The following is an 18083-nucleotide window of genomic DNA, read 5'->3' on the forward strand; positions in this document are numbered from 1 at the left end:
GACAGATATATGTGCAGTCTAAAGGAGCTGAACTCAGAGAAACAGAGGAGGTGGGGGGCTGGGGAAGATGTTAGTCAAAAGGCATAAATTTCCAGTTATAAGAATAACAAGTTCTGGTGATGGAATATACAGCATGGTGATTATAGCTAAGAATACTGTATTATATACTTGAAGGTTACTAAGAAAGTAGATCTCAAATGTTCTCACGACAAAAAGAAATGGTAATTATGTGACAGGATGGAGGTGTCAGCTAACACCACGGGGGTAATCATTTTGCCATATAGGAGTGTTTCAAATCAACGCACTGTACACCTTAAACTTACATAATGTTACATGTCAACGATATCTCAATAAATCTGGAAAAAATAAAAATACACATAAAAAAATAAAGAGCAAAGCACACAGCTTTGGGGTATGGGATTGGTGCCACTATCATTCTGACCTGATGTCTTCTTTCTCACTAGAGGAGGCTGCTTGTTCTATGGGGGTCTAGGTGGCTAGAACGCGCCTCCTACACAAGTGGGTATTAAAATGCATGAACTGCTGTTTTTATTAAACTTTCATCATGTTAAAAAAAGCTTTGTTGGAGGCTTCATGGGGTCTGGCACCATGCAAGGCATTGCATACAGAGATCCGTGTAGATCCTAGATGTCTTTGGAAATTCACATGCGTTTAACAATGATGGTTACCCATGGGGATGTAGAGCAGAATGGGGTTAAGTCTTGGAACTCGCATGGCCCACAGTGAGAGGGACAACTCAACTGGGTTAGAGAGTTGAGCCCCTGACACCCACCGTTGGAGCCCCTGACACCCACCCTGCTCCCCTCACCTCTCTGTGTCCTTGCTGAACTGTCCTTTCCCCACGTCGTTGACGGCACAAAGACGGAACTGGTAGGAACGTGCGGGAACCAAGCCCTTGACCATCACCGAGGTGGCCTCGGGGTCCACACTGGCCAGGAGCACTGTCCAGGGGGCATCTACAGGGACAGAGGGTGGAGGCTGAGGTGGGCATCTTGGGGGCGCACGCTTCTTCCCCCTCCATTCCCAGCAGGCGTCCAGCCTCGTTTGGGCTGGCAGGGTAGTACCTCCCCAGCTTGGTCCAGTAGAGGCTGGTCACGTCATTTTTCTGGGTCCCCTTAGCCCATATGTCCCAGGGGGTTGGGGAGTCCTGGGGAGGGAGCAAGGGCTCATGGGAACTGAGAGGCATTTGTCTTGTCTATCTTTTTTTATTTTCTCAAATTGATGAGCTCTAGCAAACTGTATTTGAAACACCACTCAAATGATGCCTGCTAATTTTGGAGTTCATGGCTTGGGGATGGAGAATAAAAATTAAAAAAAAAAACTAATGGCCAGGGACTTCCCTGACGGCACAGTGGTTAAGAATCCGCCTGCCAATGCAGGGGACATGGGTTCGATCCCCGGTCCGGGAAGATCCCACATGCCGTGGAGCCACAAAGCCCGTGGCCACAACTACTGAGCCTGCGCTCTAGAGCCCGCGAGCCACAACTACTGAAGCCCGCGCGCCTAGAGCCTGTGCTCCGCAACAGGAGAAGCCACTGCAATGAGAAGCCCGCGCACCGCAACGAAGAGTAGCCCCCGCTCGCCGCAACTAGAGAAAGCCCGCGCGCAGCAACAAAGACCCAACGCAGCCAAAAAAATATATATAAATAAATAAATCAATTAAAAAACAAAAACCAACACAAAACGAATGGCCAGTGTCTTGGGGCTTCTGGGTGGCAGGTCCCAAGTCCAGCCCGTGCGTTATCTCGTTCAACTGTCACACGACTGGAGGACGCCGTGGCTCATTTTACAGATGAGGGGGCTGGGCCGTCCAGAGGGTTCGCTCAAAGGCACAGGAGTGGGGTCGCCCTGGCTGCGGTCGGTGGAGGGGGCGCGCGCAGCCTTACTGTTCTCCGACGTCTCCAGGACGTAGCGGATCAGCGGGCTGTTGCCGTCAAAGGGCTTGGCCCACGTCAGGTTGATGGCCCTTCTCTCCGCGGCGCTGAGAGTCGCCACTGGGTGCTCAGGGGCATGAGGCAGCTGCCTGGAGGAGACAGGTGTGGCGGGCACCCCCGTGAGGTCTAGAATCAGGTGACACCCAGGACTCGGTCTGAGCTCCCGTGATAGCTGGTGCTCGGCCCCCGAAACCCAGCCTTCGGGGCCATCTAGCTGGAGATTCTGCGCACTGGCTCTGGAGCCCACCTGTCCAAAGCCATAACCCAGACTCCCCGCCCTTGACAGGGGCCGAACTGAGCCGGCGAAGGCCTGGAGGATGCTGGGGTGAGGTGGGCGGGCTCAGGTCACACCTGGCCTGGTGGCCTGCCTAGACGCAGCCTTCCCTTTGCCGCCTGCACCCCTTTACCCCGGCGCCTGGGCAGGCCGCCCTCACCTCACGCGCAGGTGGGCACTGCGAGAGTCGTTGCCTCCGGCTGAGAGCAGCCGGCAGGTGTAGGTGCCCATGTCCCCGGACCACGTCTGCGAGATGTGCAGGGAGCCGTTTCTGTCCAGACGGATGCGGGGGTTGCCCTCCATGCTCAGCGTGGCCCCATCCTTCTCCCAGACGTACCTGAGAGTAAGAAGGACCGCTAAGTAAAGAGAGGCAGGGAAGGCAGGGTGGGGGGCTGCTGGGGGTGGGCACAGCCCAGGGCTGGTCTGGAGCAGGGAGCTCCAAAGGTGGGCAGGGGGCGAGCCCCCAGCCACAGCGGGGGCACCTGCAGCCCATCACGCCTGCGGGTGGGGCCCTCGGTCCAGGAGCGTAACCACAGCATTATCCACCGTTCACACCTTCAGTTCAGGTCCAGGTCACAGCCTGGTGGCTTCTGGCCGGAAGCCATCACCAAGCGGCGCAGCGTGGACAAAAGGTATTCTTCCAAAGAGTTTAAAAGATTAGGGCTGGAAAAAGAATGAACGTCTCCACGTAGACTACATCTGGGGATTAGTTTTATGAAGGGAATCATTAGATCAGTGCATCACTGTGACAAATTAACTTCAGCGTCCAGAAAAATCACTTTAGCTTTGGTCAGTCAGTACAAAGGGGGGACTTGAGAAATTACACACATGCCCGTGCCTGACAATGAGAAATATCTGCTCTGGATTTGTTCTGGAGGAGACACAATAATTGTCATCAACACACACAGGGTGCCAGCTCCTGGCAGGATGCTGGGCTGCTACCCCCCAGGGAAGGTCGACCAGGGCGACCAGGGCAGGAATGCGGTCGGGCTGGGATGCTTTCCTAATAACCCGTCGCTCGCTCAATGAAGGGACAGGGTGATGGGACTGAATCACACGGCCCTGGAACTCTCTGGGTTTAGGGAGTGTGAGACGGCTCCGGAGAATGAGCCTGTAATATTTTTAACCTAAGTTAAAAAAAATCAGAAAAGTAGCAAGTACAGATGAGAAAAGAGTAAAGGAAAAAAGGAAAAAAAAACTCAAAAGCTTTCCCCTAAGGGGTAATCATGATTCACATTTAAGGGTAAACCTTCCAGACTCTTCTCTCCTGGGCAGTTACCACATTGCTACTATGTTCTGGGGTCAGATCCTTCGGTCAAATGTGGCCCTGGTCACTTACCAGCGTTGTGGTCCTGGGTATATTTATTTAATCTGGTTGTGCCTCAGTTTCCTCATCTGTCATATGAGGGAAGTAATACCACCCACCTCATAGGGTTGCCATAAGGACTGTGTGAGTTAATATAAAATACTTGGAGTAGCTCCAGAAACATGGTACGTGATTGACAGAAGTTAGCCATCACTATATAGTTCTACTGATACAGCATATTTTTAATATAAATAATACCTAGCTATCTATCCATCCATCCTGATTTTAAAGCTGCTTTTTCCACCCAAGACAATATCAAAGATTCCTTTTAATGTGACATTCCCTCACCGTGGTTCACGCTGGCTGCATAGTGCTTCAATGTAACTGATCCCGTAATGTTGGACATCCAATTTAGCTCCTTGTTTTCTGATACGATAGTTAATGCTGTGATGAACATCCTTGTGGCAAAATATCTGCCACATTCTAAATCATTCCCTCGAGTATAAATTCTCAGCAGTAAATTGACAAGTTAAATGTTAACGCTTTTTATACATATTTGCAAATTGCCAAAAGTAATCACAGAGAATTCATCTCTTTAGCTAGAAAAGGATCATCCTCGCCAGCACTGATGGGATGGATAGAACTTTACTTAAAAGCAAATGTAGCTGCAGAGAGTAATTCCTGCTTAAGAAACAACCTATAACAAGCAGACATAATTTGTCCCAGGATGTGGTGCTTTAGGAAATATCTATCACCACCTGCAAAGTGTTTGTTCCAAAACTACTGAACTTGAATCTAATGATCAGTTACCTGAATCTAATTAGAAACACAAGGGATAGAAGAAGAAGTGAACCACACCATGAAAAAGCAGCTAGCCAAACCCAGATGTGGACTATTCTACAGCAGGGATATTCTGCAAACTATGGCCTGTTGCCTACTTATGTAAATAAAGTTTTATCAGAACACACACACACACACACACACACGCACACACTGACCTCCGTCCTGCAGAACCTGGTTTCTCCAACTAATTAAACGCATGAAAACAAGGCAAAAACGAAAACAAAAATAAGGACAAAAATAAAAAGAAGGGGAGAGGGTACCATGTAGAATAAAAGAGACACACCAATCAGACACAATGTGTGGACCTTGTTTGGACCCTGAGTTAAACCAACCCACTGTAAAAAGACACCTTGAGACAATCATGGCAACTGGAATATGAGCTGGTAATAGAAGAAACCAAGGAAGTGTTCGTTGTGTTAGGTGTGACGGGGGACATGGCTGTTATATTTAAAGAAAAGTCCTTTTCAGTAAGAAATGACATATTTAATGGTGAAATTACGTTTGAATGTTGCTTTTTAAAAAAATTTGCAGTTAAAAAAAAAAAATGTGGGGATGGACTTCCCTGGCGGTCCAGTGGTTAACACTCGGCGCTTCCACTGCAGGGGGCACAGGTTTGATCCCTGGTCGGGGAACTAAGATCCTGCATGCCGCGAGGTGCGGCACAAAAAAAAAAAAAAAAAAGCATGGGGATAGACACATGAAACAAGATGGGTTAAACACTGGACTGAGGTTGTTGAGGCTGAGAGGTGGGTACAGGAGGGTTGAGGGTACAATTCTCTTCTTTGGGGTATGTTTTAAAATTTCCATAATAGAATGTTAAAAAAAAAAAAGAACCCATCAATCCATTTAACTTAGGGTAAAATTTCCCCAAATAATCTGTAATGATATAGCTGGCTATTAAACAATTTTGATGAGTGGTTTTCAGCTTTAAATAATATTATACAGTCCTCAGGAAATCAAAGATGTGCAAAAATATTTAGTTATAAGGACATTCAGAACGATATTTCTTAACATTAGCAAAAATTCAGAAACAATCCACATACCCAGCATTAGGGAATTGGTAACAAATTATGTGGCACCCACACAGTGGAGGACTGAACAGTCATATAATTGACAGAGGAAGAGATTCACAATAGGTTCGTAAGGGAAAAGGCAGATTAAAACACTGTTTCTAGTTTTTTCAAATGACACCCAAATATTACTATCTCTAGTGAAAGGAAACACAGATTAATCTACTTTTCTACTTCCTCTCTCTCCATCCCTCCCCATGGTCTTTGGTTTACCTGCATTTTCTATATCTTCCTCCTAAAACGGATACCTATTAGCTGTATAATAAGAAAAAACAGTAACAATATTGATTAATATTAACAAAGTGGACTGTTCGGATTCAGTCTAGATCTGGGTTCAGATACCAAACAGAAGCAATTGTGGAGGCTTTTCATGCTGCCACCTACACCTGCCCAGCCTGCGTCCCCTGGAGCCCAGCTTTATTCTGAGGACAATGTAACCAGGATTAAGTGGCTGCCACTTTAGTCTGATTTGGTTGTTCAAATCCTTTCCAGTCTGTGTGCTCAGGGAAACCCTGGTATGTCTCCTGCCGCCAGAACAGGGATTTTAATTCTGGCCGCACATCAGAATCACCTCGGGGACTTCTAAAAAATACTTAAGTCTGGGGCCCGCCCCACCCCTAAGACTCACCTCAAGGAGGTGGAGGGCCGCAGGGAAGCTCCCCTCCCCCAAGGTGATGGAAGCCAGGCATGGGTGGGAGATGTCGGGGTGGCCTTGGCCACAGATTTTGCCAGTTTGGGGGGATGATGGACCAATTCTGTTCCCTCCCCCATCTAAAAAAGATTGTCCTAGATGGGTAATTCCACTCTAAGGCAAGGACCAGTAAACTGGAACAGTGATTTCCCATCTGTAGTTCTCACTGGGGGCCTGGAACGTGGGCCTGCAGATATACTGCAAAGGGTCCCTAAATCTCTTTGCTCACAAGAATTGTCCAGAGGATGAATAAAATGTGCAAGTTTTTCCCAAGTATTAGTAGATAACATTTTAATAAAATACCAATTTATTTTAAAGTTTTACTGACTTAATATAGCTTTTCGTTACAATAAAAATTTTCAGCTAATGGATGCTAAAATGATAGCGACTACTTATGTATGGGTCTGAGACCCACAGCAGTGTTCTGTGGGGAGAACGTGTGGGTTCTCCTGGAAGACATTTTTACAGTTGGTATATTAATTTTTTTAATAAAAATCGAATAAGCCCTGGGATAAGCATATTCTAGATTATCTGTTGGCCATGTTCTAACTACATCTACGTGATTTCAAGGCTCATGTTTGCATTTGACGGTGACTAGCCTGAAGGGCCAATGTTTAATGTTTAATGAGGTGTTTCTCCAACTGGGGCCTGAGACAGATCCTCTGAGAATGGGTGTGGATCTAAAAGCCTAGTACCCTTGAATGTAAGGTGGTGCAGCCACTGTGGAAAACAGTATGGAGGTTCCTCAGAAAACTAAAAACAGAACTACCAAATGATCCAGCAATCCCACTCCTGGGCATATATCCAGACAAAACTATAATTCAAAAAGATACATGCACCCCTATGTTCATAGCAGCACTATTCACAATAGCCAAGACATGGAAATAACTTAAATGTCCATCTACAGAGGAATGGATGAAGATGTCATACATACACACAACGGAATATTAGCCATAAAAAAGAACAAAATAACGCCATTTGCAGCAATGCGGATGCAACTAAAGATTATCATACTAAGTGAAGTAAGTCAGAAAGAGAAAGACAAATACCATATGCTATCACTTACATGTGGAATCTAAAATATGACACAAATGAACTTATCTACAAAACAGAAACAGAATTGCGGTCATAGAGAACAGACTGGTGGTTGCCAAGGGGGAGGGGGCTGGGGAAGGGATGGACTGGGAAGCTGGGGTTACAGATGTGAGCTTTTATACACAGCCTTTACACAACAGGTCCTACTGTGTAGCACAGAGAACTATGCTCAATATCCTATGATAAACCAAAATGGAAAAGAATATACAGATATGTATGTATAACTGAATCACTTTGCTGTACAGTAGTAATTAACACAACATTGTAAATCAACTATGCTTCAATAAAAAATAAAATAAAAAAGGGGAAATAAAGCAAAAAAAAAAAAAAAGTTGTAGTACCCTTGCCGCCATCCTTGGCTTCCCGGGTCCCATTTGTCACGGCCATACAGACTGTCATATACCCAGTGGCCACCAGGTGGGGCCCCAGGACACAACTGCCTCCTGAGCAGAGCGGGCCGTTACTCCAAGTGGCATCAGTGCCCGGCCCTTCCAGCTCCGTGCCAGTTGCTTCGGCAGTGACGTTGCCCATAAAATAGAGAAGCAGCACGGAGGGAGTATTTACTTCTAAGGAAACAGTGATGGTTTTTACTCAGTATCCCAGAGCTCAAGGGAGAGCCTGAAGGGACCATTTTGTCCCAGTTTTAGTTCTAGAAACCTTTCCCAGGGTTGGCCCAGGAAGTGTCCTCATGCCCAGCCTGGGAGGGCTCCCAGCTTTCGTGCCCTTCTTGGCTGCTTCTGTGCTCCCTGGCCTCTCCAGGGCCTTCCACAGCGGGACCTGGTTCCCTCCAGGCCAAGTGGCTTGCCGAGGTCTGGGCTCCCAAGGAGGATGGCGGGGGTGGCCCCAGGCTGGGCCTCTGTCCCTCACATGTGTCCCTTTGAGGGTCACCTCAGGACCCTTTCCCTTCCCAGCCCTGTCACTGCTCCCACGCCTGTTTACCCAGACCCCCCTGCTGTCCACGCAGTGGGCGGAGGGTCTAAGGCCTGGGGGGCGGTGCTAGCAGGGGGTCCCGAGCAACCCGCAGCCTCCATCTCTCCCCAGACAGATGCCTCTTTCTCATCCCCTCCCTTCCGCCCTCCTCCACTCCCTTTCCTCCACTTCTTCACCCCCGAGTCCCTTCCTCTCCCCCCTGCCCCCTCCCAATTCATCTCAGGCTGGCTCAGTCCGCCAGGCATTTACTTAGTGTCCCCCATGTCCCAGCCCTGCACTAGCTCTGCACGGGCCACACTTACCCGTGTGGACACTCGCCCAGCAGCCAGCTACCCCCTAAAGCCGCCCCTCCCCTCTTGCCTCCAAGGGGCCACAGCCGAAGGAGTACCTCACAGTCACCCGGGGGTCGTGGGTCACTCCGCACATCATGGAGGCCTGGGTTCCCTTGATGACGCTCTGGTCCTGGGGGGGCTTGGTGATGCGGGTCCGGGCTGAAAGAGAGCAGGGAGACGGCGTGGTGGGAAGGGAAACAGGTGGGTCCCAGAGAGACAGGTAAGATGCAGGTGTAGGGGAGGGGGACCTTCAGGTGAACGGCACCCGAGTGGCTGAATTCTACGGGTGGACTGGTCTGCTGTGGTGAATGTCTCAGAACGTTAAGAACCACATGCTTCCACGGTACGTGAATTCTTGGAAGCCACGATCACAGGGGGGACTCTTATAATTTTGCTCCCACAAACCCACGCGAGGGATGAAGAAAGATCAGGGTTGTGTTCCCAGCACACCAGTGGTCCAGCCAGGGTAAAAATAGGATCGTCTGATTCCGGATCTAATGCAGCACATCACCCACCAGGCCCCTGGCGCTCAGCCTAGAAGGGCGGCCCACACCTACGTGTGGTACCAGATCCCAAGTGGTACAATCTGAGGGCGGGAAGGGGCTTGGGAAGTTGCCCCAGAGCAGGGGTCACAAACCACAGCCTGGGGTCAATCCCAGCTGGGGGCCTGGCTGGGTAAATTCCCCCGTACTGGCACTCAGTCACACCCGCTGGATCCACCACCGTCTACAGCTGCTTTCTTGATGAAACAGGAGAGTTCATGGAGCTGTGACAGAGACTGTTTGGCCCACAAAGCCTGAAATATTTACTATCTGGCCCTTTACAGAAAAAGTGTGCTGATTTCGGCCCTGAAGTCTATGCCCATCGGCTCTCTCTTCTCTCAGCTCGGCCAGGCACGGCCAGAGCCTCGCTCACACGGGATCACCCGCGGGCCCTCGGCCTTCCTGTGACCTGTCCTCTGCACTGATCCATCCAGGTCCCTCTCGTAAGACGCGCCGGCTGGACAGACACGCGGATGTGGAGCTACAGGTGCTCGCGCGCGCTCAGCGCAAACCCACCCGCAGGCGTGGAAAGAGCTCCCGCTCGCCCTGCACACTCACCCCACACGACCAGGTCGGCCGAGGCTTCGTCGACCCCCCGAGAGTTGGTGGCCAAACAGGTGTAGGTGCCGGCGTCGGAGGTGTGCGTGGGGCTGACGAGCAGGCTGCCGGACTCCAGGAGCGTGAAGCGAGGCAGCTGGACAGAGCCGCTGGCCAGGATGCGCTCCCCTGGGCGACACGGGGGGGGATGCACGGGTTCAGGCTGCCGCCCCGGCACACTGACATGGCCACGGGCCTGGACGGCACTCCCACCCGTCCCCGGCCCCTCTGGGGCAGGGTGGGCTCAGGCAGGCTCCCAGCTTTAGACAGGCTGGAAGGGCCACCGGTGGGGGGATGGTGGTGGCAGCGGGGCTGGGGACCAGAATGGTTTCTGACTTGGTGACGGACACAAGGGCACACGGTCACAGAGTGGGTGGCCCCGAGCCCGGGTCGCCTGATGTCTCTCCACCCACCACGCTGCCTGCCCTTCACCAGAGGAAGCCAGCACTGTCTCTTGACGCTGCCGGGCACAGCCCTCGGAGGCAGCTGGCACCTGGGCTGGGGGGGAGGGGACAGAGAGCTCTGACAAAGTGGTGACAGGCATCCTGTGGAAGGATGCTTCTGGAGAGTCACCTGCAGGGGAGCGGAGGAAAGTCATGGGTGGGAGCAGCAAGGGGTGGGGGCGGAGAGGGACACATAGGGCGGGGGCAGCCCTGGTCAGGACCGACCTCCCTCTGCAGTGGGACCTAGGGAGGCCTGGAAAGAGGGAGAGGGAGGGAGGGAGGGAGGGAGAGAGAGGACACGCCGTGTGTGAGTGAGTCTGAGAGTGCAGGTTTTCGTGATTGTACCTATTTTAAAGAAAATCCCACCTGTCTGTACAGAGGGCACTGTCCATGGGCAGGTCTGGGGGTGAGCGGGTCCCTCTGCACACACGTGCGGGCATACTGAACAAGTGAGCGTGTTAGGTGGGTGTGTTGATTTCTGGGCCTGAGCGTGCCCACACTCCCCGCACCAATAGTGATGGAGTATCTACTGTGTGTCAGACTCTCTTCTAGGCCCTGGGGAGACAGCAGGGGACAAAACCGAAAGCCCTGACCTCGTGGGGGGCCAGGCAATAAGCAAAACCAATGCGCAGATGATCTTGCGTATTAGAAGGTGGGAAAATAAAGCAGCGAGGGGTTGGGGGAGGGCCTGGGTGAGTCCTGTGGAGAAGGTTCATCTGAGCAGAGGCTTGGGGGGGTGTGAGTGAGTGAACTCTGTGTGTGTGTGTGTGTGTGTGTGTACATGTATGTGTGTCCCCAGGGAGGGTTGTGAAGGTGAGTGTACAATGCAGAGTGTGGAGGAGTCACGCGGGGTGGGTGGACCTAGGTAGACAGCTTGGGCTTTGGTGGCTCAGGTGTCTGAAGCCCTGCAAGCTGCCTGCGGAGGGGGGATGGCCTCCTACCTGTACTAACAACCTCCACCGCGATGTTACATCAGCCATCATTGTTTGGGCTTCCCTACTTCCCAGGCACAGAGCAGGCCCTTCATAAGCATCCTCTCGTCTAGTTTTCATGCCATTCCCAGGTATGTGTCCTACTGTCCCCATTTTACAGATGGGAACCTTGAGGCTCCAAGGTCACAGGCCTCACAAGAGGTAGAGCTGAGCCTTGAGCGCGGCAGGGCGGCACGTGTTACCTACCGTGGTGTGAAAGAAACCCTCTTGGGTTGTTCAGTGCACACCCTTCCCAACTGTACATGGGAAACCCCACCTGGCTGGCTCCAGAACTGAGCCCTGAGGACTGCCCTAGACTTTGTCACGTGGCCACACCCTCCAAAGCAGATCAGTCTCAGCTACCTTTCTGCCAAGTGATGGCCGGCCGGGGCGCCCCCGAAGTCTCACAAGCCAGCACCACTGACATGCCGTCAATCACCGTGCTGTCCAGGGGGCCCCTGGTGATGTTGGGGGCGATGCCTGCGAAGGGAGACAGTGGGGCCTCTTAGCCACACCCCAGGTCCTTGGTCTGCCCTGCCACTCCCGCTGGCTGGAGTGGGTCCCTCTGCAGGGAAGGATGCAGGCGTCCTGACAGGGCCCCAGCATCGGGAAGAAGCCCGGAAGGCCCACGAGGGGCTCCCCTTACCACCTGCCCCGTGGAAGGGCCCAGGTGACACTAGTCCCCCCCCCGCCCGCCTTGATTCTCAAGTCTCCATTTAGGGGAAACTGAGGACCCCCAAGGGCAGCTGACACCCTCCATGACAAGGTAAATGGGATTCATCCTTCATCAAATGTGAAATCGAGGCTCTGGTTTGTAAAAGAAAAAAACGGTGCTGGCTGCAGAAGCAGCAGGTGTCACCGGCCAGAGCCACCCGGCCCCGGGGGACAGCCTTCTGGGATCCTGTCTCTGCACTGCACAGCATCCTGTTCTCAAGAGGCCCCTGGCTTGGAGGAAAGCTGCGTCCTGGGCGGGAGGGACTCGGGCAGGACAGGAAAGGCCAACTCACTGGTGACGGCCAGGTAGGTGGAGGTCTGCACCTCGCCGGCCGCGTTGCGGGCGAAGCACTGGAACATGCCGGTGTCGTCGGGCACTAGCCCGCTGATCTGCAGGCCCCCGTCGCCTCGCTGCCGGAAGCGGCTCAGCCTCCCCACCTCCACCACGGCCGAGTCCTTGTACCAGGTGATGGAGGGTGGCGGCACACCTGTGGGAGGTGAGCGCCCACCGTCAGCCGCCTCTGAGGGATGCCCAGGCAGCTGAGGCAGCAAGTCCTCGGGGGGGGGGGTGTCCCTGGGGTGTCTTGTTTTCTAGAACCTTCTCAGAGGTGCCACTGTTGGTCTTGGGAGCGGGGAAAGATGTTCTCAGAGGGACAATTCTCAAATTCTCATAGAGTAGGCGTTCCAAGAAAATTTAAAAGATCCTGGGGTTAGTTTAGCTTGGAAAGGCTGGACTGGACAAGCTATATTTTTTCTGCAATGTTTAGCAGCGTCTTTTGTGTGCTCTGGGAACCTCCAACTGGGCTTTCACAAACCCAGGTGACCAGAGAGCCCTGTGTCAAGGGGCATGCAGATGGGATCAGTGTTCCTTCGGAAGCCCCCTCCTACCGGGTCGCACAGGGAGGTGAATGGGGGCTCCCCTTACCCCTCAGCCTTCCCTAAGCCGTGTCCCCAGCCTGGCATGCTCTTCCCATAGGTATCCCCTGGCCCTCTCACCTCTCCCACTGCGTCTCTGCTCAAATGTGACCTCTACAGAAAAGGTCCCCAAACCCCGTTCGAAAGACCACCCTGTGACTCCGAGCCCCCTCAGCCTGCTTGTTTTTCCTTCTCAGCACTTTTCAACCCTGACGTCCTCTAATATTTCATCCACTCCAAGCAGTGCCTTCTTTCACATTGTAACGTCTCAAATCAGGACGTGTCTTACAATCGACAGCATGTCATCATTTAATTGGCAGTCCCTTTTCTTTCTTAGCGGCACATAAAATAATGGGGCATCTTACAACCCATGGCATTTCAGATGAAATGAAACACGCTATCTTTATTTGCTTATTGGTTTGTCTGCCTTCCTCATGAGAACGTTAAGTTCTCTAAGAGCGGGGATTTGGCTGTTTGGTTCATTCTGTGTCTCTCCAGCCCCAAGAACAGTATCAGCACATGATAAGCCCTCCAAAAACGTTTGTTCAATACATGAATGGATCTCTGTCTTCCCCTGGTGTGGTCTCAGAATGGGGGTCAGTATCCCCCCTCCCCCTCCACTGGACCCTCCCTCCTGCCTGGGCTACATTCTCCTCTCTGTTCAACGTTAGACCCTGTCCCGTCATGCACGCTCTCCCCTATCATCCCATCATCCCAGATTTCACCCTGGTTTCGGGGTGCCTTTTAGCTCAGTGGAACCTGAAGGAGGCGGGGTGGGAATGGGAAAAGTAGAAAGTCTGCAAGAACTCTGACAAGGCGGGGTTAAGTAAAAATGGTGGGAGGAGATGAAGCAAAATGGCCCAGACACCAGGCAGAGATGCACTCAAGTTCTAGCAGTTCTGACATTATGATAATTTGGCATTGTCTACAACTCTCAAATTATGGGCAATTTGGGTCTGTCACCTATCCTGAAATTACAGTAATTTGGATTCATTTGTAACCTTCAAGTTATGGTAACACGGGGTTGATTTCCAGCCCTGAGATTATGGTAATTTGGCCTGTTTGTTTCCTGGGGTGTCTGCCTACAGCCAGACTGACTCTCTGCTCAGTGATGAGAAGGAGGCAGAATTTAGAAAAGTCCGTGTCAGGGACAGGAGCGGCTGAAGGTCCGGGGGTCCCTGCTGTCCCCCTCCATCCACACCACCGTGTTACCTTTGGCCCGACAGGGGACGTCCACCACTTTCTCCATCTCTGCTGTGATGTGTCTCTCTGGCTCCTTGACAAACTGAGGCGGTTCTGCAGGAGTGGGGGACCAGGGGAGGGTGTCAGAGCTGTGCTCCTGTTGGTATGGCCACCGTTCGGGTCACCCTTAAGTAGGCCCCAGCCATGCTTGGGGGACCCCAGCAGCCCCACCCCGTCTCACCCAGCACAGACAGGTAGGCGCCACGGACGACAGAGGGGGCACCGCTGCTGCGAAGGATGGCCTCACACTCGTAGTAACCGGCGTCGTTGCCCGTGGGGTTGGGGATGGTAAGCCGGCGGTTGTAGTCGCTGATGCCGCTGGACAGCAGCACCCCATCCTTCTTCCAAATGATGTGCAGCTTGATCAGGGGCCTGGGTGGGGTGGGGGTGGGGGAGCGAGGGAGGCAGGCCATCAGCCACAGAGACTTCAGAGGCCCGAGAGGCAGGGCAGGGCGTGGTAAGGAATGCAGGTCCGGGGCCAGGCTGCCTGGGTTTGCCCACGCCCCTGACACTTTCTAGGCGCAAGCCGTTGTTTGGTGCGGTTCCTTCAGTGCTCTGGGCCTCAGTTTCCTCGTCTGTGAAATGGGGGCAACTGTGCCCACCTAGGGGTTGTGGCGAGGGTGGATGGATTCACACAGTACCCGGTCCCGGGGGTAACTCATGCTTGGGGGCTCTCGAGAGCAGAAAAGTGTCCTTTGCATGCATCTCTCTTTCTTCTGCTCTGCTCCGTGTGCCGTGCCCCATCCCATAGAAGTCAGTGGATAGGAAAGTGTGAAAGGTGAGGGAAAGTGACAAGTTGAAATGGGAGAGAAAAACCCAAAGTTTGGAGATGGGGAAACAAAGGCAGGCAGGTGGACATACGCACCCCCAACTTTGAGAGAGGGCTGAGGGTGTGAGTTGGGCCCCCTTTCCTCCATCACTGACTCCGGCTCCCCTGAGCTGGGGTTTGCCCGGCTCCCCTGTTTAGCACCTGATGGATCCCCAAGTGCAGATCTGCCAAAGTGGGGTCTGTGCTAGTTCCCCGGGGGCTCAGAGGGGTCCCATGAAAAAGGGGTTTCGTGGTCGAGTGAGTTTGGGCAGCCTGGCCTGAATGGTGTTATGTAAGCTCTTCTCTGCTCCCTTAACGTGTTCTGTTGCATCCTGGCAGCCTTTCCCCTACTTGTGAGAAACTTGGGTTCTGAGAAGTGTACTTTTATGTATTAAAAAAATTTTTTTGGCTGCGTTGGGTCTTAGTTGCGGCATGCGGGCTCTTTCGTTGTGGTGCACTGGCTTCTCTCTAGTTGTGGCATGCGGGTTTTCTCTCTCTAGTTGTGGCGCACGTGCTCAGTAGTTGTGGTGCACAGGCTTAGTTGCCCCATGGCATGTGGGATCTTAGTTCACCGACCAGGGATCGAACCTGTGTCCCCTGCGCTGGAAGGCAGATTCTTTACCACTGGACCACCAGGGAAGTCCCTGAGAAGCGTACTTTTAGAAGCACTGCTACAGAGACACGCTGTCCGAGAACCTTCAGCTGGGGGTGACCTTGGGGTCACTGGTCTAACTGCCTACTCCACCACATCGGATCATCTTTCTGGAGCACTTAGGAGGTGTCAGGTCGGGCTGGCTCCAGCACTCTACCTGCATGCCTCACTGCCGAGGTAGGTGCTGCATCATTCCCCATTTTATAGCTGAGGACACTGAGGCCCAGAGCCTGGCAGTGAGCATGGGCCCGAGGGGTGGTGGCCTGTTGTATTGCAACTCTGCTATCGGTCAGCTGGGTGACCTTGGGTAGGTTCCTTGCCCTCTCTGGGCTTCAGGGTAGTGACACCTACGTGGGTAGCTGTTGGAAGAAAGGAGGTTTTGTGGGAGGGCACGTAGCACAGTGCCCACACACGACCAAGGGAGAGAAGTGAGGGTCGTACGTGGCTGAGAAGGGGCCACATTTACACCTGACCCCAGGTCTGCCCTCCTGCAAAGTCCATCACGTGACCTGTCTCCTAGCACAGCTTCCCTCTTGCCCATGCCTGCACGCGAGGAGGGCACTGCTGGCAGAGGTGAGCCACGCCTCTCCAGGCTGCTCTGAACGTTGGAAGTATGAATGGATCCCCCACCAGCCCCAAATATCCCGGGCTGGGATCTGCTGCCCCGTAACTGCTGCCACGCCTCGAGGCGTGGGCTCTCCTCTTGGGCGGGCCCTGCTTGCATCTGATGGCTCTCTGGTGGCCCACCTATCACCCCTCCTCTAGGCTAAATACCCCATCTTCTTTTTGGGTCCTCACGTGACACTTCTGGGCCTGTCTGAATTCCGACTGGTCTCCTCCGAGCCCACAGGTCAGGAGCGCTCGCTGGAGTTAAAGTGGGGGAGGGGCACTGCCCACCTGGCATTGGCCACGCACTCCATGGTCACCTCCGAGGTCCCGGCCACCACGCTGGTGTTCTTGGGGGGAATGATGATGGTTGGAGCGATGGGGTCTGCGGGGCCCCCTACATCTGAAGAGAGGACAGGTGTCAGCTGGGAACAGAGGCCGGAAATCCCACCCCCCCATTACAGGGATGCCACGGGAGACCTTTGTCCTCATGGAGGGGGCGCAGGTGGCCATGGGGCAGACGCCCCAGCAGCCCCAGAGCTGAACCTCCAGACACTGAGCCCGGGGTCCCTTCCACCTCCTCTGCTGATGGGTCTCCACAGTGTCCAGGGAGAGTGCACTGGAGACCTCAAGGCCTCTCCCGCTCCTCCTGTAATGCAGCCACTCCCTCGTCCCCATCCCCCTGTCCTGGTTTTTTGCCTTCAAAATCCTTCCCTCCACCTGCATTTATCTTGTTGGCTTACTGCTTCATTTGCCACCTCTTCTACCAGAATGCAAACTCCCTGTAGTTGGTTGAATACTGTCCCTCAGATTCAAGTCCATGGCAGCTGTGAATGTCACCTTATTTGAAAATAGGGTCTTTGCAAGTGCAATCAAGTTAAGATGCAGTCTTACTGCATCAGGGTGGGCCCGAAGTCCAATATGATGTGTCCTTATAAGAAGAGGGAAATTTAGACACAGACCCACTGGGGAGAAGGCCAGGTGAAGACAGAGGCAGAGATTGCAGTAATGAATTATAAGCCAAGGAACATCAAGGATTGCCCGCAACTGCCAAAGGCTTGGAGAGGCAGGAAAGGATCCTCCCTTACACCTGTCAGAGAGAGCGTGGGCAAGCCGACACCTTGATTGCAGACTTCTGTGCGAGAGTAAATTTCTGTTGTGATAGGTCACCCAGTTTGTGGCCCTTAGGAAATTAATACATTCTGTGAGGCAGGAACCTCATTTGCTTTTGCTTTGGACTGAATTGTCCCCACCCCACCCCCATTCATATGTTGAAGCCCTAACTCCCCTGTGTTTGGGGTGGGGTCTTTAAGAGGTAATTGGGTTAAATAAGGTCATAATGGTGGGGCCCTAATCCAACAGGGTTAGTGCCTTGATAAGATAAGGAAGAGGCCCCAGAGCTCTCTCTCTGCCATGTGAGGACAAAATAAGAAGGCAGCCAACTGCAAGCCAGGGAAGAGAGGCTTCAGCCAAAACCAACCCTGTTGGTACCTTCATCTTGGACTTCCAGAACTATGACAAGTAAATGTCTGTGTTTGAGCCCCACCGTCTGTGGTATTCTGTTACGGCAGCCTGAGTCAAGACAGTCCTGTTTGCCCCCACTTCCAGAACCATGCCACACAGCACACAGTAGGTGCTCAAATACATCTGTTAGGTGAATGAATGCATGGGACTGGAGCTATCGTTGTATAACTTCCAGGGTCTACGACTAAAATGAAAGAGAACTTATCATGACTGGGCTTTATTAAAGCAAAACAACACCCCAAACTCTCCTAACAGAGACAGGAGCATTTCCTTTTTTATATTTTTTGAGTTCTTTAAGAAGTGGCCAGGTTCTTAACTTTGTGGGTCAGCATAGGCCCAATACTGGCAGAAACTCCAATATTCTCTGTACACCTGCTCTATGGCTCCCAGAAATACAGCCACCAAGGACTTTCCCTCACAACAAATCCATCCAGGTGGTCCCTAACCGGGAGGTTCTGGAGGTGGCAGGCCATAATGAAACGCACGGCCCCCAGGTAACAGCAATAGGACATGCTTTATGGGGAAGTCAGTCCACTCCAGTCAGCCCCGGGAAAGGCCTGCCGGGCCTCCAGG

General features: G+C 52.6%; 1 protein-coding gene across 1 annotated transcript in view; it reads right to left on the reverse strand.

Moving 5' to 3' along the window:
• Positions 1-18083, reverse strand: part of SDK2 (sidekick cell adhesion molecule 2) — a 272507-nt gene that overhangs the window by 77830 nt on the left and 176594 nt on the right. Inside the window, exons 6-15 of the mRNA XM_082439834.1 lie at positions 16278-16389; positions 14102-14292; positions 13891-13974; positions 12057-12251; positions 11413-11529; positions 9597-9764; positions 8553-8655; positions 2390-2566; positions 1908-2044; positions 830-977 (exon numbers count right to left, since the gene is read on the reverse strand). Coding sequence (XP_082295960.1) covers positions 830-977; positions 1908-2044; positions 2390-2566; positions 8553-8655; positions 9597-9764; positions 11413-11529; positions 12057-12251; positions 13891-13974; positions 14102-14292; positions 16278-16389 — 1432 coding nt within the window. The remainder of the gene's footprint in view (positions 1-829; positions 978-1907; positions 2045-2389; positions 2567-8552; positions 8656-9596; positions 9765-11412; positions 11530-12056; positions 12252-13890; positions 13975-14101; positions 14293-16277; positions 16390-18083) is intronic.

Source organism: Balaenoptera physalus (genome assembly GCF_965194825.1).
Source record: "Balaenoptera physalus genome assembly, chromosome: 20".
In the NCBI taxonomy this organism is placed as follows: Eukaryota; Metazoa; Chordata; class Mammalia; order Artiodactyla; family Balaenopteridae; genus Balaenoptera; species Balaenoptera physalus.